A 22,774-nucleotide genomic window follows, 5' to 3' on the forward strand; every position below is an offset into this window, starting at 1 on the left:
CTCTGTTCAGAAAGCAGCTACATTATTTTTGATAACAGCCTATTACACTGACTTCAAGGAAAGTAATTGTTTCCCCAAGCTCTAATTTAGAGCAAGGGAAAAACCATCAGCTGATTTTTCCCTTGCTCAATTCTCCATTTGATCATTACATGAGCTAGTGTTTGTTTACTATTTATTTTTATAGTTGAAATCAGCTGTTTTTACTGTTTAAAATCTACGGGTGCGGTTGTTTAAGTAAGGGCTATTTTTGTATATTGCTCTATAGTTCATATGTAAGCCACTACGAAGCTCCTCGCCGCTTACTGGCATCATTTTTGAACAGAATGACACCATTTGCAGCTCCATGCACCACTTTAGCTTACGTGTGTGCTTTGTTGTGTTTTTTTATTGAACCTCCCGCCACGTGAGAGGTAAGTTCAGTGATACGTTTTTGACCACAAGAAACATACCCAATGCTGACACTTATCACGAGATGACTGAAGTGCTTAGGTTTATGACCCTGATGATACGGGGAAAAGTGCAGAAATGGGCTCGGGAGTTTAAAAATGGCCCTATAAAGGTTTATTTTGAAAGGAATTATGTGTCTGGGGAGTACTTAGACATCTCATAGAAGACCACAAAGCAAGTGGTTTTTACGGCCATTTTTACACTCTACTGTTTCCACGCTTTACCCTCACTCATTGCATTTGGGATATAACCTTCAGTCATCTGGTGATGAATGTAGGTATCAGCGTATCAGATATTATGTTTCTTGTAATCAAATGTCACTGAACTTATCTCTCAAGTGGCAGGAGGTTCAATAATTTGGGCCCTTACTTAAAAAAAAACCACCCTTGTAAAATGTAAACCTGTTATTCTGGACATGTGTATTTTAGGTTGTAATGAATAGTTTCGTCCAAACTTGTACCAAATGTGGTTGACCAGTACTTGATCCAATTATCCCCGTCCTCGGCTTCTTCTTATATGTGAAACCCACTCACACATTTCAAACTTCTCTACTTTGCCGTTTACGTGAGATTTGATTTGGTGTTTGACTTAGCCTTACTCGTAAAACTTGAACACACACAGGAAAATGCCACTTTCTGTACTTTTACTGTAATATACCTTCATCCTGCCTTTGTTTATCCTTGTTACTTTCCTTTCCTCCTCAAAAATTGTTTTAAGTTTTTAAAAAACTAAGTCACTTATCTTTCAGAGACAATGTAAATGGTGTAATATGTGTTAAATATAATCTTTGCTGACTGTAGAAAACACCAGTTGTTGATACACTAGTCTTGAAATTGTCTTGATATTTTAAAATACACTGATTTAAAAATGCCATAGGTTTAAAGAACTTCATAGTGGCAATATTTTGTGAATTTAGCTGATTAGATGGACGAATTTGTTCGTACAAAGTATTAATTGGCCAAACAGTGGATAAAAGTTAATTGCTGATTACAATTCACTGTCGCTTATAAAAGCATGATATTGTTTGGATACAAAATTGTACTAAGGCCAAAGGCCTAAATTACTTCCATTGTCCTAGGGACTTCAGATTTTTTTGCAGTTCCTAGTTTTTGGTTTAAAACCAAGGAATAATTTAGAATATAGGACACCAAAATTAATTTCCCCATTTCAGAATCAGTCCCCCTCAATATTTCTTTCTCAAGAACCCAATAGGTGTGTGCAATGGACTAAATTATTATAAGAGTTACGAAACATCCTGTGTACAGGCAAAATTCTTGTCATCTAGCAGGATTGTTAGCCTTACGTCCTAATACTCGAAATCTTTGAAACTTTACATAATCCTTACCATTTAAGCATTTTGGTTAATATACAGAATACAGATTATTGTGTCAACCGCTTCAAAATATGCCAGACACAAATGCTGAGAGTGCTAATATTTGAGAATGTGGAGGATTGCAATTTTAACCCCGCTAAATATAGAAATATTCCCCTAACTGTTCCTTAACCACTTCTGCAGTGCTTAGTGTTCAACCTTACCTGCTTATCCAGTAATTTATTAATTTATTACCCGGTAAAAAATTGTCCCCTGAGGAAATATCCAACGATCCCCAAACCAAAACCAAAAGGGGGGCCTGGACGTGCTAAGACGAGTATTGAATTATAACATTAAGCATTGCACCTAATTTTAAATGCCTTTCCACCCACAAGGCTTAACTAACATTTGTTTACATCCCAAGTAAAAAAGTCATACCTAAATACTCTGTGAATTGTAGGTTCATGGGTAATTTCAATACAAATTTATACTATACAAACATCATTTTAATAAATAGTGTTTAGTAAAAAACAAATCGTTGAAGAACATTAGACAATTTGTACACTTGGTTGTAAAGTAACACTTTCGCTTGAAACTATTTCATAAGGCAATAACTTAACAAATTAAACTGTCCTCCAATACATTGATAAATGTTTTGGATGAAATAGCTGAATGACTTTTTGTATTACTTGAATTTATTGACGGTTTGTGCTTCAGTTTAGTTTCCCAAATGATTTCTAAAACAAAAGTAGGCCTAATAATTCAACATTTTATAAAGCTAAAAGTAAGGTAGTTAAATTTTTTGTTAGAAAAATTTAAACTTTACAGACAAACTTTAAACGATAAAAAACCTCGAATAACTATGTTGTAACACTTATGGATAATACCCATAGTGGTAAAACATGCTTACACCATATCAACCAAAAAGCACAAAATGCCATTCACATATGATAGTGGAGTATCACTGATTTGATCTTGGACCTCACGAGTCAACGGGTAACTTAGCTGATTCCACTTATAAGCGTAAAGCGTCAGTACATTCATATCTTACTCTAACCCATATAGAAAGCTCGACCACTCCAACTCGGCTAACACTTATGACATACGACATACGGTACGCAATACACACAGTACCTATTTACATAGACATCATACTGGATAACCTTCCAGGCTCCCTAACAAGTATGTTAAAACTCTTTAGAATACATTACGTAACGTTATTCATTGATGAAAATAAGATAATTAGACTAAAACTTCAAATAGTTTCAGTTATGTAGGTCATAGTTGAGTGGATAACTAATGGTTTTAGATTATGTGTTTCTGTGAATATCGTGAAATTTAAACCTAGCCAATACATTTTTATATTTCTCTGACAACACATTTTTATTAACTTAGTATTTTTTTAAATAGTTAAAGCTATATGTAGCTGAAGAATTAATAATGCGGTAAACACTTAAAGTAAACTTAATGGGTAACATAATCAGTGGATATCACCAATAAAAACAGTGACTATTTCTGATTTTGTTTGCAAGGATTTTTAGTTTAATTCAAATTCTATCCGAAATAATATGGTTGCGACCAAATGTAAATTGATTAAACACAAGTATTTGCGATAGTTTGAATCGGTTCTTCAAGAACATGTCAATATTAAAATCCATGAATCCTATATCTATAGGTTTTTTACTAATGACTAAGTTTTTTTATAAATGTACATTTATAATAACCTAAAAATATACAATACAGATTGAATGGTATCATTCAGTGTGAGGAGCCATTATTTAACATGTTTTTGAATGTAGTTGGACTTTATAATGAATATCTTTTTCTTATTAAATCTGCAATGAAACAAAATATTTTTGTAACATTTTATTTCAAACAGAATGCCTAAACATAAATCATGGACAATTCTGACTTATGAAATTTGTCAGAAATGTACAGCACTTAGAAATTCTCAGTGTCTGGTAATGTAAGTTAAGTTTGATAAAATTTAAAATTACAGTGATATTAAGACATATTAAGCTTAACTGTAACTTAAATTTATCAAATCGAAAATAATTATTATTGAAGTTTGGTGACTTTACCACAAATACATTTGAAACAAAATATTGTGTCATGATTATTTTAGTCAAGAATTCAAATAAAGTGGCAATCATAAAAATGTCTATTATTTCAAATAAATCAAACTTTTTTGACTCCTCAATTCACATTCCCAGACAAATTAAGTAAGTGATGACTCGATAAACACTTAAAAGAATGAAAATATACATATAAACAACAAGCAAGACCGTAAAAACATTTGTGAACCAAATGTTATTGGCGGTCTTAAACTAACACATTTTGTAAAAATACAAAAATGGCATGAACATCTTTGATGTATAACAACAGTAGGAGCGGGAGCTCCGGTGCTACTTGACTTTTCTACTCTCTTCGTCCTGATTGGCCGGCGCGTGACTCGACATGTAGCCGTTGTTGATCCCGTTGGAGTAGCAGCTAGAGTAGAGAGCCGAGTAGTCGTTGGTGTATGCTGTCTTGCCATTGGCTACCTTTTCCTCTTTGTCTTTCAGTACAGGCTGCACAAACAAAACAATTAGTGATCATGACGAGTTGATTTTTATGAATTACTAAAAAAAAAAGAACGAGTTTGCAGTACCTTTATTCAGTATACAAAGGTCAGCACAACTTAGTAGATTGGCTATAAGTATCGAGGGACCAAAAATGCTTGGTGGGGTTTTATTTCTTTTACCAATTCTTTTTTTTACCTGAAAAGCTCCTGTCTAAAACTTTTAGCAAAATTATTCTCCTTTTGAGATAAATCTAACAAAGAAACCCACAAATAAACAGACATTGTCTGTAATAAATAAAGCATAGGATTGTATGCCCTAAATAAAACAATCTGTTAGCAATAAAGCTGTTTATACTCTTAATGAAATGTTGGTTATGTCACCTATCTCCATCTCCTTCCATCAGATTTTTTTTCAAGACACTTATTTTTATTGCAGTACGGTAACATTGCTTTTGCTTAAATTATACATGATTCATTACTGGTCCCAATATAATAATAGATAAATAAGGAAACCAAAATAAAATTAGGAACAATGAATCCATAGTAGTGATGTCAAGGGTTTAGGTTTGAGTGCTGCTACTAATATTTCTCAATAAAAGTACAGTTATTATAATACTAATTTGGTACACTTGCTTTGGTTTACAAAAATGCCCGAAATCCATTTCGAGCGGCAAAATGCAAAGTCTAAAAAGACTAACCACCTCTTTAAAAATGAAACTAAATTTAACTCACCATACAAGCTCCATCGTTCTTGGGTGGCCTCTTGCCGTTTGAGTAGCGAGTCTTGTAAAAGTCAGAGAAGAGGAAGAGGAACATGACACCATGGAGTCCGATCCACACCATGAAACTCTTGGGGTAGTTGCAGTCAGTGAACAACAGTTGGAACTGATGTGCAAAGATCATCACAAATTGTACCTGAGGACAGAACAACAGTGTTGAATGTGGGGAATTGTACAACACTAAATGCCAAGTCTTGGGTGTATTTCAGCCTGAATATGAAAAAACCTGATTGAAATGTCTTGTGTGGCTTTGTTACTGATAATCTATTTCAAAACATAGCTTAGCATTGTAAGATTTTGGACAGCTCCAGGGCCGGTTTAACCCATACGCGAACTACGCGGCCGCATATGGCGCCACGAAAAAGTGGCGCCGTGGCGCCAACAGAACAATTTTTTTTTAACGTAAACAACGTAATTTTGCTTATTTTTTCTCAGAGTTCAAGTATTCAAAGTACCACAGTAAAGGCATTTATTCTGTTTGTACCAACAGCACTTGAAAAATGCGTATATTTGTACAGCACTACAACTCAAGGACTCGATGCCATTTGCAGTTTCGATCTGTAGTGCTGACGCTTGGCAGTCGGAGTCGGCAGCGTACAGCGCGGTGCCTGTGGGTTTCATTTCACGACTCACTCACTAGTCGAGATAAGCAAGCGCGCAGCGCCACTTGTCACAACAAGAAACATCCCCCGCCCTTCCCTCCCTTCTGCCTCTGATCCTAGAGCTGAACATTACGTTGTATTGCACTCTTTAGTTGTATACGAAGTATACAGTATCGGTATCGTATTGGCATCGTTTTGATGATTCATGATTGTTGATGTTGATAAGTGAATGATTACGAGTAATTTAAGTTTAATTTATAATTAGAGCATTAAATAAGAAGAAAGTATAAACTGAATGAATAGTAAAACATATTACGAGCCGATACTAAGAAAACAATGGCAGAAAAAAAGAAACCGTCTAGCACTTATAGAAAGCGTAAGCGAATTTGGAAGAGGAAGATAAAAAACAAGCCAAATCAATAAGTAGATTTTTGTTTAAATCATCTGGTGGCGAGTCCAGTCAGCCCAAAGTCACGATAGAAGACGGCAATGACGTAGGTATTTATTTATTTATTTTCCAAATTAAAACAAGCAGCTGATCACAAACGGCAAACATTACGTCATGCCGTCTTCTATCGTGACGTCATGCTTGACGAGCATTACGGTCTGTTTTTTTAGCGTGGCCTTGGTTTTGCTAAAGTTTATATGATGAGTAAAAGTGTAAAAATGTTAAATTTCTGCGAATAATAAACAGTCTTTTATTGCAAGTATTCTTCTAACCTAAACTTATAAAAAAGTGCTTGCCAAAATCATTGGGAAAAAATTCACAAATACGGTTAAGTTGTTCATGGAATTCTAAGTGGCGCTGATTCGGGTGTTCGCTTAACTCTTAAAAATTCCTAGAACCGGCCCTGGACAGCTCAATGTGTTCAAACACCTGTGGTAGCCTATACATAATCTAAATCATTTGGAATGACTAGTATAGTAAGTGACTAGTACAAAATTTAGATTTAAATCAAAATATTTCAAGAAATATGATTTGGTCCTTTTCTGTTACCGTAATTCACTAACACTTTTTTTATTGCAATTCCGATAATTCACTACAAGAATTTTTTCATAATCAGCAAGTTTGGTTGGTTAGGTTAGTTTAGAATACATAGTTTAATTTATAATGGATAAATTCATAGACTAAGCTAACTGTTAACAATACCGAAATCGCAATAAACAAAGTAGTGGTAGTGAATGAATAGAAAAAACCTATGATTTTTGTTACTAAAAAATTATAAAAAATATTTTACTTACCATTTTTAGTCTTAAAAAAATCCCTACTGATACCTTGTGTTGTATGGATCAAAATTTGTTTAAGCTTGTAGAGAAAAATTATTACAAATTCACTGGCAAATTATTAAAATTTTAAGGCATATTACACGAAATATTTATGGAAAGGAAGGTCTTTTCCACAAATCCCAAGAGATGCTGGTTTACTCCCCCTCCCCTTGAAAAGGTTCCAATGAATTCCCTAGCCTGGGATATTTTAGTGTCTTACCATCTGCATAGATGTGAGGTACTTCTTCCACCAGATGTATTTCTGGTACTGTGGTCCCATGGCGGCCACCATGTAGTAGAAGTACATGATTATGTGGACAAAGGTGTTGAGTAGGGCGAAGAAGGTGCTGTGACCACCTGCACAGAGGATGCAAATCGGAGATGAATCAAAAGTAGAATACATTTAAATCTTTTAACATACACAATAGCTTTGAAACTTCAATAATTACTGCTATGGAGGTTAAAGTAATTTTTTTTGTTCTAGGACGCTAGGCACGAGCCTGGGATTGTTGAGACCTAGGGATTGCGGCATTATCACTTAGATAATATCCATTGGTGATTTGGTGAGATTTGAACCCGGGACCTCTTGGACCGAAGTCCCGCGCTCTAACCACTAGACCAGCTCGCTCTCCCATAGAGGTTAAAGTAATTGAGTGTTGAATGTTTCAATGGAGTCCAGTAAGATTGTTAGCTTCATACGAAGAACAAATGAGTATAGAATAGTGTGTGGATAGCATTGTGTAGCTTTGTCACTGACTAAGATCAGCTCTTTCTTAGTCAGGACCATCAGATGAAAGGGAGCTGGGTCTATTTTGAAACATCAAAAAACCAACCGATTTTTTCAGGATCAAACTCAACTTTTTGATTACCAGGAATCACTCTGCTACCCAGAACTCTTAACTTCTTACTTTCGGAATCGCTGATGAGGAATTTATGGTAATATAATAACACATTTAATCAATTACATAAGTTGGATCTAGTTCAAGATTTTCTTCACTAACAGTAAAAGTTTCAAACCAACATAATCTACATGATCCAAGTAGAAAATAGTAGAACCGTTTACATAATCTGTATCAGGTGACAAACCTTTTTGTCAAGGAATGGCAGTCAGTGTCAAGGATACATTGTAAAATTGACATTGCAACATGATAAATGAATTGTGATGACAAGAATGACAAGGTAAAGTGAAAGAATCTGATCAGTGGTTAATCATCTATCATTTGCACAAAATCATTACCTACCTTAAGTATCAAAACATCTTGTCAAACTGCACTCAACTAACATGTGTTTCTTTTTATATTGTACTAATTTAAAATGTGTTTGTTTTTTTAACTGCACTCAATTAATAAATAACACTGATATTAAACTATTAAATGATTTTTATCAATTTGTTTATGTAAAGTTTTAAGATAAATTTTAACAGCTCCAAAACTGTTAAAATCAAAATTGGAACACTTAAGAATTACTGTAATTATAGTACTGTATTTATTTATCCTTTTGTCCTAATACACATTACATTAATACATAAAAAAACAAATTTAAAAACTGTAAAAAAAAGCCCAGCGAACATCAGATTTTCTTGTTAAATCTTTGCTGTTATTCATATTCAAAGCCTATTAAAAGCATTTTAGCCGTTGTTATCAAATCCGATAGCATTTATTATAGATATAAATTTAGTAGAGCCTAAAAAACCAATTTCTATTAGCCAAAAAGAACTTTCTTTTATCTAAATACCTTGATAACTAGTACATTAATGAGATCCATCTGTTAAAAAAGTAAATAAAAAAAACACTATCTAAAAAAATGACTACAGTTAAAATCAAATCAAATAAAAAGTTTTAAGACTCAAACACCAGAACAAACTTATATATTGTTATTTTTTGCAGCAAAAGCACAGTAGTTCACGACAATTTTATTTTGGAGGATTTTCAGAGAAAACCAATATTAACCACAGAGAAGCAAGGTACAGAGGAAACTTGCTTATTGACTGTCTGCTTTCAGCTCTATATTTTGTTCTGGAAATATAACTTGTGTTGAGCAAGGAAGAGCCCGAGCGGCGAGCAGTGTGCAGAAGTTCCTTTCGCACAGGGCACAGGGTCTTCCTCCGCCGTGAGCATTGTAGTACAGCAGGGTGGTGTTGGACTTTACCCTAGACACCACCACTAGTGCTAGACACCATTGAATGTTTCCTCTACGCCTTACTTCTCTGTGAGTCAAGCACACTATCTATACTGTAGACGTTACCTGGAGCAAACTTCATGCCCATCCACACGCTCATAGGCATGCACCCGTGGTGGACCACATGCAGTGTGGACACATGCTCATTCTTCTTGCGCAAAATGAAGAACAACTGCAACAGCGACAAACAAGCTGACAGAAACTCTTCAACAAAGCTCACAACACAAACTGTGTTAGTCTAAAAGATTAGTACTCTGCGTGGTTTGTATTTTGTATTTTTCTTTTCGTAGAAGTTTTGTAAGCTTTAGGTATTTTCTCACCTACAAGACAGGATCAGACTCCAGACTCCAAAATTTGTGGAAAATTGTTTTTTACTGTTTGTAAATCTGTAGTGAATTCCTCAAATGACACATATGTTCCTAAAAGTGTGTGGCCATACAGAATGTGATGAGTAAAATTTCAATTAAATTAATGTTTGATATTTCGTTTACAAAGAAATAATGAAATTTTGTAACAAAAAAAATGTATAATATTTTGTCCTCATCAAAATAATGTGTGAGATTTTCTGAAAACAACATCAATAAGACATATAATATTATTTTTAAACTAGCCAATCTGTTTCAAGTTATAGATTGTATAGTATTATATTTCTAAATGATATTTGAATAACTAAATTACAAGGTAAGTAAGAAACTAATGATCCAATTAAAACATTTTCTCATCAACAGGACATTTTTGTTCAGACTGAAGGCAAAGAGGATTTGTATATTTTAAAAAGTCTGTGAGCTGGTGAAAAAGTTTCTGGCTAAACACTACAAACTACTGTAAAATATGTTGATGAAAATATTAATGTGCATGATATAATGGCATACATGTTACTTTTATTATTGCTGTAACTATGGAGTACCAGAACTACTGTACTTCTAAAGTGTTTTTATAAATATAAGCTTTGTAATAATCTACAGACTAAAGATACCATGAACAGTAAATAGACCAAAAATTAAAATGCTATGACATGACAAATAGTATACAGGGTGTTCAAAAAGGGTAGAGACATAATTCACGTAGTGATTCCTTGGGTCAAAATAAAGAGAAAATCAAGAATAAAAATCTTTTCAAAATCGCTTGGTAAACCAGATATCCGGCATTTTGTATTTTTTACATAAACATTTTTATTTTTAGATAGGAATATCACGATTTTTAGTTGTAAAAAAAGGAAAACCTGACTAGCTTAGCCTGACTGGCTTAGTTGATGTTCCATTCAACTTCATTTTACGACCAAAAATCTTTATATTTCAGTTATTCTTTATTTGATGTTTTTAAACTTGGTGGCGTTTGATAGGGAAGTTATAATGCTAAAAGTGTACCTGAAATTTTTTCCTTAAAATCAGCCATTTTTTGGTGATTAAAGTTTAAATATTTAAAATGGCCGCCATTTTGTAATTTCAAATTTAACCAAGACAACTTTTTTCTCTCATATGGGTTGCTTTTACTTCAACATGCATACCATGTTTTATAAAGATCGGTTGGAACAAACTAAAGAAAAAAACATGTAAAAAATACAAAATGGCGGATATCTGGTTAAAAAAGTGATTTTGGAAGAATTTTTGTTTTTGATTTTCTCTTTATTCTGACTCAATGAATCACTATGTGAATTATGTCAATACCCTTTTTTAAGACCCTGTATAAACCTCTGATTAATGTAAAAAATATATACGTACAAACCAGGTTTATCTACTACAAATAAATACTAACCTCAGCAAAAATTGTCTTTCTAAAATGATCTTTTACTCAATCTACAGTATACTCTCCAAAATAGCTATATGATATAATATTAACTAAACAAACACAATGGAAAAATCTTGTTAATCATTCAACAATTTTATTAGAGAACAAAGTGTGTTTGAAAGTAAATAAAATATGATAAAACTCAAAAAATATTCTTGACGTATGATCTTGCACGTCATAATTGTTAGGAAAAGCATGTGTTAAACCAAATAATATATTTCTTGAATATTGTAAACAAATATTATTTATTATTTATTATGTGCTGTGAAATCAAATTAAGGAACTCAGCTAATGCAATGAGAACAACTTACGGTGTCAAAGAATTCTGTGAATTTAGAGAAGTAGTACCACCAACATGTTCTGGCCATCTGAAAGAAAAGAAAAAATTAACAAAATTGTATTAACTCCAGATAAATGGGATTGAAAATATAAAATAAATATGTTGGAATTGCTGCAATCTTTATATAGGTACAGAAACAAAAGCCTTTCATCATGAGACTGTAGACAACAGATCCGACGAGATACACATCAATACTTTAATTCATTTAATATTTTTATTTGATAAAACTTATCTTACTGGAGTTTTCTAATAAAAAAAAAATCCCACCACAGCTAACCAGCAGTATTTCAATTTGTCTCATGAAAATAAAATATTTTTATAAACAACAAAACAAGTCATATTTATTCCCCTTTGAAAAACATTAGACTAACGAGGTTTGCTGCTAATTTAAAGGGAAAAGTGTTTTTTGATAGAATTGTAATAAAGAAGCAAACTACAACAGTTTCTTTTTCTTCATAAGAATGACATGGGAATTTTAAATCCACAGCTTTTTGAGATTCTCTCCGTAACCTTTAATCGTACAACAATGCTTTAATAGGCCTATACCAAATTGTTTTTTCCATGTTCAGGCATTTCCACACAATCAGGTATAAATAAAAAATAAAAATAATTTTTGTAAAACTTAAAAAAAACTGTTTATGACTTGCTGGTTCGCTAACACATTTAAGTTTATGAAGCACTAATTCATGCCAAATTTCATCAAAATAAGACCAAAATTACTCGAGTTATTGTGTACACGGACACATATAGATCTGAACGAATAGTGTTTTATACGTCTGGGGACATCAAAATAAAAGATTAAATCATTACCAGGTCTAGGTCTTTCCTGTGGTGATAGCTTCTTTCCTTTAGGAAAATATGTTTTTAAAAAAAGGTTCTCCTTGCCAGAGACATTTATCTATTTTTGTTTTCTAGATAGGTAAGTTTTGAACCATTGGATCGTGCCAATATCACATAGCCAAAATCAATTGGTGATTTTTGACAAGACTCAAACTTAGCCTCCAGAACAGAGGTATCGCATTTTACCACTAGACCAATCACGCCCCCCTTACATTTAACATTCTATTGCATAACTGCGACTAGGAACTACTTCTCCAAACACTCTGTGCAGTTACCTATGCTATTAAAAGTCATGTGTACATAACAGACTGATAAATAAATTACTTTTGCCGAGTTGTCAGGAGGGGAATAGTGAGAGGAGAAAGTTGGTGGCCAGGAAGTGGACAACTTCTACAAACTGACAGATACTGCTGAAGAAACTTATACCATTGCTTACGACCATGGATACTTCAACATTTGAGTCATCGTAATACGTAAAGTTAGTTCTTTCCTGTGTCAATCAATTCCTTCAAGAATATTTAATAATGTTTCTCGCATATATAAAAAAACCTTCTTTACAATAATATTTAAATAAAAATGTTAGAAATTCCAGAAGAGTTGAAAACAATTATTTTCTGTGGCCCCAAAAAAATGTTGAATATGTACAAAACGAATACATTTGTGCTACCTGTAACATTTCTAGAGTTGTATTAGTTAAATAGAAACCTGGTTTAACATTAATAGAACAATAAATTAACACTAACAAGCTAATCCGCCACTAAAGAAATTACTAAAAAAATTACTAAGAAATTATTAATTTATTTCTTTTGTTCACAAAAGAAATAAAAAAGTATATTTCAGGACAAATTGTGTTAAAATAGTTAAGGTTCAAACACTGATGTATTTTTAATTTAATTTTTTGACACTATTTATATGTACCTATGTGCATGAAATAAATAAAGAATTTTTGATTTGATTTGATTTGATTTGATAAATATTGCCCCCAAAATTTATTGGCAGTATTATAATGTCCGTATGACTGATGAATATTGAAAAATGGTGTAAATATACCTTCTTAAGCCCCATTCACATGGGGCGAGTTTACAAGCTACAAGCCGGATTTTTTACACGCAGCTAGTAAAATAGCTCAGTGTGAACGACGTACTCGCCCAAAAGCTGCTTGTAAAAAAGCTCTGGAAAAAGTTGACGCTGCCGCTACTTTACACGCCAACTCACCAGCTTTTGAGCGAGTAGGCGTGTAAAGTAGCCCAGTGTGAACACAGTTGCTTGTGCTTGTGCGCATATTATTCAAAGATGTCGGAGGATTTGGTTCAAGCTAGCTACTGAGCGAGTGGAAAAAGCATCGTGTGAACGACTACAAGCGCACTCGCCGGCCTCTTTCTACACGTCTGCGAGTGGACAAGCTCCGTGTGAACGAATACAAGCACACTCGCCAACTCGCCGGCTTCATACACGCCGCCCCGTGTGAATGAGGCTTTATGGTAATCCTTTAATTTGTCTTGAGCAAGATTGTACCGATTCAGTCCCGGAACTAGAGACATGATGACCACAGTGAATGGACTGCCATTAAGCTATTCATAGCATTTTTAATTTCATAAAATTTCTATCAATGATGCTTGGTAACTCAGTCTATTTGTATCATTCTTCATTTAAGTACAATACTAGATAATATTGTGTTTTTAAATTGTTTATGAATTATACTGTATCTAAACAGTGTACTTGGAATTATGTAATTTCCAAAACTGTGTTGTAGATTGTTACAGTGGGAAATGTCTTTTAACAGGAACAAAACAAAATTCTCTGGTGCAAGGTCGACAATTATGCCTAAGTGACTTATTGACCCTGAAAATATAGGTTAATAAGATTGCTCAGAACTGATTACGACAAAGACAACAATGGATACAACCGGGTCATTGACTTTCATTTCCATTCATCAACGGAAAAATTATTCAATGTTTTCAGTGCAAACTAGCTGCAATAGTGTACATGCAGTGGGCAATAACTGCAATGTGATCTTGCTCTATTTTATAGTTGGGACAACTATGTTACTTAGTATGAATGCAAACTAAACATGAGATACATGAAGTAAAATGTGTATTAAAATTTAACCTCCAACTCTTGTTTGATTTTAACAAGTGAAAATGAGATAAAATCTTAGCCAATATCCTATAATCTAAAACAAGCGCATGTACGGGCAAACTTTTTTTTCTGTCAGAGGATTTTTTATTTTTTTCTTTAAAATGGGGTATTTGGCCACGAGAAAGCAATTGGAGTTGGTCATAAGGCTGGGAAAAATCAAGTTTTCGCCCTACAGCCCTTGAGTGTCCATGTTATCGTCGATACCTTTTTGTAGCTGTAGTTAAAAAAAACAGCTGATACAGATTATTTTTACTGTCATCATTTTTATTTACGTGTAAAAAAAAATAACTGCATTGGTTAGTTTGGACTAAACGTTTTAAAGAATAGTTATATTCAGTTTTGGTTTGGAAAAAATTTTGTAAACGATAAAATGTGTCTGATCAAAAAGAAAAATGAATTAGGCCTATGATAAAATCTTATCCTTCCACAAACAAAATTCAAATTTGATAAAACAGTTACGTGAAAAGGTGCTTAACTATTGTTGTAACACTTTAACAATGTCACCAAACTTACTGTAATAATAAATACCCAAGACTTGCATGTACTAAACAGGTCTCACTTGTTCACCAGGTGAATAAACATTAATTAGAAACTTTAGAAACTGATATGTAGTCAATATTTATACTCTCAAATAATGTCCTAAATTTGTTAAAATGTATAAAAATTAAGTAATGGATAAAATAAACGGATACATTTAAAAACAAGGAAGTGGAATACTCAAAAAGGGAGCAACATTGTTGAAGAAGGAATTGAAGTCAAATATAAAATGTATTTCTGATAGATACTCATAAACTTTGCACTGCATAAACTATCAAATATATCAAGCGTCAAGCGTCAAATATGGAATGTTTTTCAGATTCGTACTCATAAACTTTGCACTGCATAAACTATCAAATATATCAAGCGTCAAGCGTCAAATATGGAATGTTTTTCAGATTCGTACTCATAAACTTTGCATACTGCATAAACTATCAAATATATCAAGCGTCAAATATGGAATGTTTTTCAGATTCGTACTCATAAACTTTGCACTGCATAAACTATCAAATATATCAAGCGTCAAGCGTCAAATTAGGAATGTTTTTCAGATTCGTACTCATAAACTTTGCATACTGCATAAACTATCAAATATATCAAGCGTCAAGCGTCAAATATGGAATGTTTTTCAGATTCGTACTCATAAACTTTGCACTGCATAAACTATCAAATATATCAAGCGTCAAGCGTCAAATATGGAATGTTTTTCAGATTCGTACTCATTAACTTTGCATACTGCATAAACTATCAAATATATCAAGCGTCAAGCGTCAAATTAGGAATGTTTTTCAGATTCGTACTCATAAACTTTGCACTGCATAAACTATCAAATATATCAAGCGTCAAGCGTCAAATATGGAATGTTTTTCAGATTCGTACTCATAAACTTTGCACTGCATAAACTATCAAATATATCAAGCGTCAAGCGTCAAATATGGAATGTTTTTCAGATTCGTACTCATTAACTTTGCATACTGCATAAACTATCAAATATATCAAGCGTCAAGCGTCAAATTAGGAATGTTTTTCAGATTCGTACTCATAAACTTTGCACTGCATAAACTATCAAATATATCAAGCGTCAAGCGTCAAATATGGAATGTTTTTCAGATTCGTACTCATAAACTTTGCATACTGCAAGACCTTTCTCATCATATAGTAACATTTGAAGATTATTATGGTGATATGTGGGTTTTATGTGTGGAAAAACTTAAAAGCGCTGATGTCCAATAGTTGTTCTAATATATATATATTTTGAGTAAATTTCACGTGTGCTTTGGTTATCACAACTTTGACAGTAAAACAACCTGTAAACCAAGAGAGGACAACCAAACACTCTAGCGTTATATATTTTTACATATAAACCCTATCTAGGCATAAAACTACCTTAACATAGTTTTCAAGACATCAAATAAGATAATAATCCACAAGGAAGTAACTTTGAACTATTATACAATCTAAAACCTATTCCTAAACACAATATGCATAAGAGATTTGCTTACCTTTATTTATAGAGTGAGTAGATTATTTTATCATCAAATAATAAAACAAAGGCCTACACTTGCTAAACGTTACCTTCTGAAGAACAAACAAAACAGACTATTCAGGACGCAGAGAGTGTTTGAGTTTGAAAATTCCTACTTTGAATCCAACTTGGGCATTCAAATGTTTTTACAACTCTCAAACTTGTTTACTCTACTCAAACAACTAAGGCAGTTATTTAAAAGAAGTGTAAATATGGTTATCATCAATCTACAACCTGTAAATAAAACAATACGTATAGAGCTAACTAAGAAGCAATTATTTTCGCTAAATCCTATATTAGAATTTTAGGTAAAAAATCTCAACAGTCATATGGGTCTTGTAACAAAACCAAAAGCCATGATCAAATACACTACTAATTAATATTCTTGGATTCAGATGTAATTACAGTAAGTTTTCACAACTTGATTCTCACTGTCCACCAAAATGGGGTAAAACACAACCGCAATGCAATAAAAGTAGCGGCACTTAAATATGCTGCATGGTCGCAGATGGTTGATCAAAGTTTTCCTATGTAGATAGATATACATGAAATGCTTACCCTCAAAGCCATGGGGCTGTTGGAATAGTCGACAGGTTGGCACCGGAAACTGTAGTGTCCGAACCACCCTGACATCAGGTACTGAAACAAAATAAATCAAACATTAATGAACATCACCAATTGTTAGCTGAAACATCTTCGAAAATTAAAAGACAAAGTCTGCAAAATCAGTTTGGACAAAAGAAATAATGTTTACGCGTTTGGGCTACAATAAAAGTAGTATGCAAAGATTGATAGGGACTGTGGAACCTGACAAATAATAATTGGCAACTCCTTGCTGCCTTTGTGTTTTCTAGAGTTTCTACATACAAATGAGAAAGACAAGTCAGCAAAATAAATACTGAATAGTCAAATTCTCTAATTTTTTCAATCATATTTCATATTTATTTTAACTATTAAAAGTTTGCATAACATATAGAACTATGAATCAAGTATAAAAATTAAAAATCGAATTCCCAATAAGGTTATATTTTACAGTCTATTTAAATATAATTTTGATAATTATAATGTATAGTTAACTAGATTAGAAGTTTAGGATCAATAGTTAAGCAATACCACTGACTATACACACAATACTTGGTGTAAGTAATTTAAGTGAAATGATTTTTTAAATATAGTAGTTATATAAAAACAATTGTTTTAAAAGAAAGACAAACTATTAGCCTAACTAAAAATAATTCTGTATAGAATAACCCGCTACATAAAATGTCACAGCAACCTTTTTCAGTGACTATTTCTATTTTATTCTATGCATAAAACTCCTTCATTTGATCTCCAAACAACCCAGTTCTGAATCAACAACTTGTAAACATTGTTTGTCAGTTGGTCTGATCTACACAGTCGACTGAAGTTTATAAATTGCTATTTGAATAAAGGTGAAGTTTACAAAGATTACAAGCTCAACTCAAGTGTAAAGAGTAAACCTCCGAGCTTAATCATCACTGACATCCTATAATGGCTTTGGAGTTAGTTACAACTGTTGATTGAGTTGGCTTTTGATTAACACAACTGTTTGATAGTATAAGCAATCCTGCATATAATCAATTTAGCAATTACTTGATCGATTAAAGGTTTAGTGACGACTGCACGATACAAATAAAATGGGAATTTGGCATAGGTAACTACACTAAGCGAAAATGTGAGGAATCGATACTTCTGTTAGCATTACACTTCAAGATTAGGTCAATGTTTAGTATGAAAAATGAGGACAGCTTTGGGTTAGTTTGATATAAATATGTTTGGATCAAATTAACGGTATCAACAATCTGAAACATACTTGATCCCATTATCTTGTCGAAAACCCTTATAATGAACTATAAGGTTGTTGGGAGTAACTATGGTATTTATTTTGTAAAAATCACAATAGTCGCAATAACCTTAGAACTGTATTTTTTATAGTATCAGGGGTTGTAGCATTTGTATAGAGTTCTGAGGTCCATAACATAATAAGTTAATAAAAACCGGTAGTGCCATTTTTTTTAACCTCGACTTTTTTGTTATTAATGGGGTTTAATGGGACATTAAAAGTATGTTGCAATAACTGTTGAACCGTAATTTTCACAGCAATGGCGGTTGTACCATTTTGTTTAAGCTATATTATAATACATTTTGATCAAAATCGTTCAGGCCATTTTTGTGATATTCCGATCTTACTACTGTAATTTTAAATAGGAAAACCTACATTAATAATCTAAATAAAAAAACAACTGAAAAACACCTGGAGGTGCACATTTCTACAGTACGTTCCAACAGTTCAGTTTGATTAGTGACATATCAAATTTAATCAAAATCGGACCACAGGTGTAGTCTGTACACATCCACATACATACATACATCAATTTGAAAACCAATTTTTCTAGGTTTAAGGTACCCAAAACAGTTATCTCCTCTTAAAACTAAACTTGACAATTTTTGACGAAAACAATACTTTCTCCATATGTATAGGGGGAGAAAGTCAAATATATCTAAGTATGTGTGTTAATATTTATCAAGCACGAGTGTTTGTGTATGTAAGACCAATCACACTCACAAGACTACAGATGTCTGCTCCAATCAGAAGCCTGGACTTTGATCCTCTCATCTCAAAGCATTGGTGTTAATTAACAGATCTTACGTTTCAACAAACCGCAAACACTCAGGTGTAAACATTGACAACTAATTATTGTGATGTTATTTATGGAAGGTGAAGGTGACGTGGAAAACTGACAACAAAATAATTAGTTTTGCACATCGATTGTGGAAAAAAACTGATGAACTTATGACTCATTAAAAAAATCTGCATTGCCATGAGGATTGGGAAACGAATCTGAGGTTGTTGTAACTAGCAGAGGTTTACAGTTGAAATTAATTTACTTTAGCAAAACAGCAGCCAACAGTTTTTTACATGGACGAGTAAAGAGCTAAATTTCAAATAAAGGTTCCCTGGTTCGATCCATAGCAGAGTCGATGATAATTTCTAACAAAAATTTCAATGTTAAGAAGAGGTTTGGACTGTTCTATTACAAAAATACCCCCGCCGCAGCAAACCTGCAGACTAAGCGAATTTCCATTTGCCTGATTGGATTTAGACTAAAATGTCTCCTTAAAAATATCACATTTATTTCCTATTTAAATAGAATCAGTTTAACACATACTTAGGTTTGCTGCAACAGGGAGGGTAAAAGTGTTTTTTTATGTAAAATGTTAATAGTTAGTAAGAAATAAAAACATTTTCCAAATTTGGGCAAAATATGTTAATAAACAAGCACACTACAACGGTTTACTTATTCTCCATAAGAATAACATGGGAATTTTAAATTACCAATATTGTGGAATTTTCTCCGTAACCATTAGGCGCATTATAACGCTTCAATATACTTAATTATTTGTTTTTTAAGCTCTACAAAATAGTTTGGAAAGAAATTTCAAAATTTTATGTTTTTTGGGTCAAAAATAGGAAAAACCCATTTTTACCCCATAAAAGCCCCCATAAACCCCTGTCCCATGGTCCGATCATGCTGGTTCGCGAACTCGTTCGAATAAACGTAGGTTTACACGTTTGTACCAAATTTCATCAAAATCGGATCATTTTTGCTCGAGTTATCGCGCTAACGGACATATATATATATATATATAAATATAAATATATATATATATATATAAATATAAATATAAATATATATATATATATATAAATATAAATATATATATATATATATAAATAAATATATATCTATATATATATATATGAATTTGAACGGATGGTGTTTTTGGCCTCTAGGGACCTCAAAACGAAAAAAAAATCGGTCCCGGGTCCAGGTCTTACCATGAGTACTACGGTAATAGCTTATTCCCTATATGGGAAATTCGCTAAAACCAACATTGGCGTAGCTAAACAGTAAATGAAGCGCTAACGTGAACTTGATCGTAGAATCGGTTACGAACTGCCGCTCCAGCTCTGGTGATAAAACTAAACAAACACTATTGATGTGCAATAACCTGAGAAGTGACATCACTTTACTGTCAGCGAAGCATTTGACGTCTGTCGCGCCCCGCACCAGATGTTGTTCAGATAGTCTACAACAGTCTAATACGACCCAAAATACGTCAGTGTTACACCCACACTTACGTTGTAAACATTCCAAACCAAAACAAAAGATGTTGCAACGGATATCAATTCCGACCAGTTACATCGAACATAAAATCCAACCACATCTTATATCCGTCTTGTAAATGACATCTTTAGAAGTTCAGACGTATAAAGAAGTGTATTGCAATTAGGTTGCATTTAGACAGTATATTATATGATGGACGACGTTAAATGTCCACTTTACAACATCAAATATTAAATTTTCGTTAACGGTTGAGCACGAAACACTGTCTCGGAGAAAGGATCGTTTTCTTTGTCAGCCTAATTAGGTCTAATACATCAAAGACTTGTTTACCGTACGAATAAATTTTATAATTTGTAGTGAATTTTGCTTCAGCTTCAAAATTAAACTCGTTCGAATAAACGAAGGTTTACACGTTTGTACAAAGTTTTACCAAAATCGGATCAGTTTGGCTCGAGTTACCGAGCTAACAAACACACATATAGGCCTACTGTTACAGTATACTGTATATATGAATTTGAACGGAAGGTGTTTTGGCCTCTGGGTACCTCAAAACGAAAAAGTTATCGGCTCCGGGACCATTTCTTACCATGAGACCTACGGTAATAGCTTATTCCCTAAATGGGAAATTCACTATGCAAATTTGTTTTTAATTTTAAACTTCGACAACCAAGATATTCCAATCTGGGAAACCTTGCGTTGACAATTAAATGCGATGACATTGCATCCGCTACTACCTTCGTGCTTCGTGCGAGGTGAAGACCTACTTCCACCACTACACACACACACCAATACACACAGACGGTGATTGACACATCAACACACGGAAGTAGGGTAGGCATGCTCCGCAGCGCGCCGTCACATAAATTAATTATTTAGTCTGCGCGTCGCTTGGCTAGCCTAAATAGCGTGCGCACAGGCACTGTTATAACTGACCCGGTCTATATAACTGCCTATCTTAACTGTTGGGCTTTTACAAAACGCTTAAGATTTCAATTGTATAAGTGCAGAAAATCAAAAGACAGTGATATATCTAAACTGTATCGGCTGGATCCCTTATAAAGAAGACAACATTAATTTAAACTCAACTATGAATTTAAACGTTCCGTAACGTTTAACATTAAAATTGAATTTTATAAATGTGACGTTTACCAAAGTTTACAGTAGTTATACATGTTTAAAGATTACACAAGAGCTATTTGTTCTTGACTAAGCCAACATAAATAGGCCTACTGTCTTTTATGTTGTCAACTTTTAAACATTTAAAACGTAAAAAATATAATCTTAAGAGGTTTACCATATTAGGGACTAACTTGATTTAGATTTAAAACGCCACTTTGCTATCGTCTTGTTTAAATGTGGTATTTAAAGTAGTTCGTAGTCAACGCGATTCTATTGTGTATCTGTTTTGCATCCAACAGTGGTAGGGCGTTTGCCAAAAACTGATACATAAGCTGACAACTCCCATGTCAAACAAAAGTCATATAGTATTTCCCTACCATATACCACTATAATGACCCCTAATTTTTATGTTAGTTTGCAAGTAACTGCTGTACATCGGTAAAACCTTTACTAATTCTGAATATTTTTTTTCTTTCAATGCTAAACATTTATAATATTATGAGAGTTATTTATTGATATAAATATAATGCATAAATATTTTATCGTACTGACTCTGCTATGTCATGACATTGTGCTAGATAGGGTGTCCATAAAAACGTTTCAGGACTTTGGGATACAAACCAAGTTTCATAAAATTTAATTGAAAACGTCAAAGATAAAAATTTACGTATAGAAACAAAATGTCGGATAGCTGGGAAAATACACATTTTCGGGCATACCTTAACATTCATTTTTTTCTATATTTTGGTATGAGAATCCATTTCCCTAAGTCCAAAAACGTTTTTTATGGACACCCTGTATATTATATGAAAGTGAACTGATGTTGTTTTTGGCCTCTCAGGACATAAAAACGAAAGAGTAAATAAGTCCCGGGTCCAGGTCTTACCATGAGACCTACGGTATTAGGCCCCGTCCTAGCTGGACGGCAAGAGCGGCGCGACCGACGCAACCGACAACAGCGACAGATACAAACACATGGTAAGTTTAGCCTATTCCCTATAATTTGCTAAGGAGGAAAGAAAACGATCATGGATTTGAGGACAACTGATGAACTACTACACCAGCTTAATAGAAACAATTAAAACGCAATTCAGAGATTACAGCTATACATTGCAAAGCATTGTTTTGTTATCGAATCAATCTAAATCAAGGTTACAATTGACTATAGACAATAGGCGATCGTGTCAC

General features: G+C 33.3%; 1 protein-coding gene across 2 annotated transcripts in view; it reads right to left on the reverse strand.

Annotated features, from left to right (window-relative positions):
* Positions 1-2,249: 2,249 nt before the first annotated feature.
* The window catches only part of LOC128994068 (elongation of very long chain fatty acids protein AAEL008004-like), a 108,628-nt gene continuing 88,103 nt past the window's right edge, over positions 2,250-22,774 (reverse strand). For both annotated transcript variants that reach the window (XM_054418298.1, XM_054418297.1), the window contains exons 4-9: positions 16,875-16,955; positions 11,247-11,303; positions 9,214-9,319; positions 7,190-7,326; positions 5,055-5,237; positions 2,250-4,329 (exon numbers count right to left, since the gene is read on the reverse strand). In XM_054418298.1, the coding sequence (XP_054274273.1) occupies positions 4,165-4,329; positions 5,055-5,237; positions 7,190-7,326; positions 9,214-9,319; positions 11,247-11,303; positions 16,875-16,955 (729 nt within the window). In that variant the 3' untranslated portion in view covers positions 2,250-4,164. The remainder of the gene's footprint in view (positions 4,330-5,054; positions 5,238-7,189; positions 7,327-9,213; positions 9,320-11,246; positions 11,304-16,874; positions 16,956-22,774) is intronic.

Source organism: Macrosteles quadrilineatus, unplaced genomic scaffold (genome assembly GCF_028750875.1).
Source record: "Macrosteles quadrilineatus isolate MER2022 unplaced genomic scaffold, UCM_ALF_1.0 Scaffold_5__1_contigs__length_97177068, whole genome shotgun sequence".
In the NCBI taxonomy this organism is placed as follows: Eukaryota; Metazoa; Arthropoda; class Insecta; order Hemiptera; family Cicadellidae; genus Macrosteles; species Macrosteles quadrilineatus.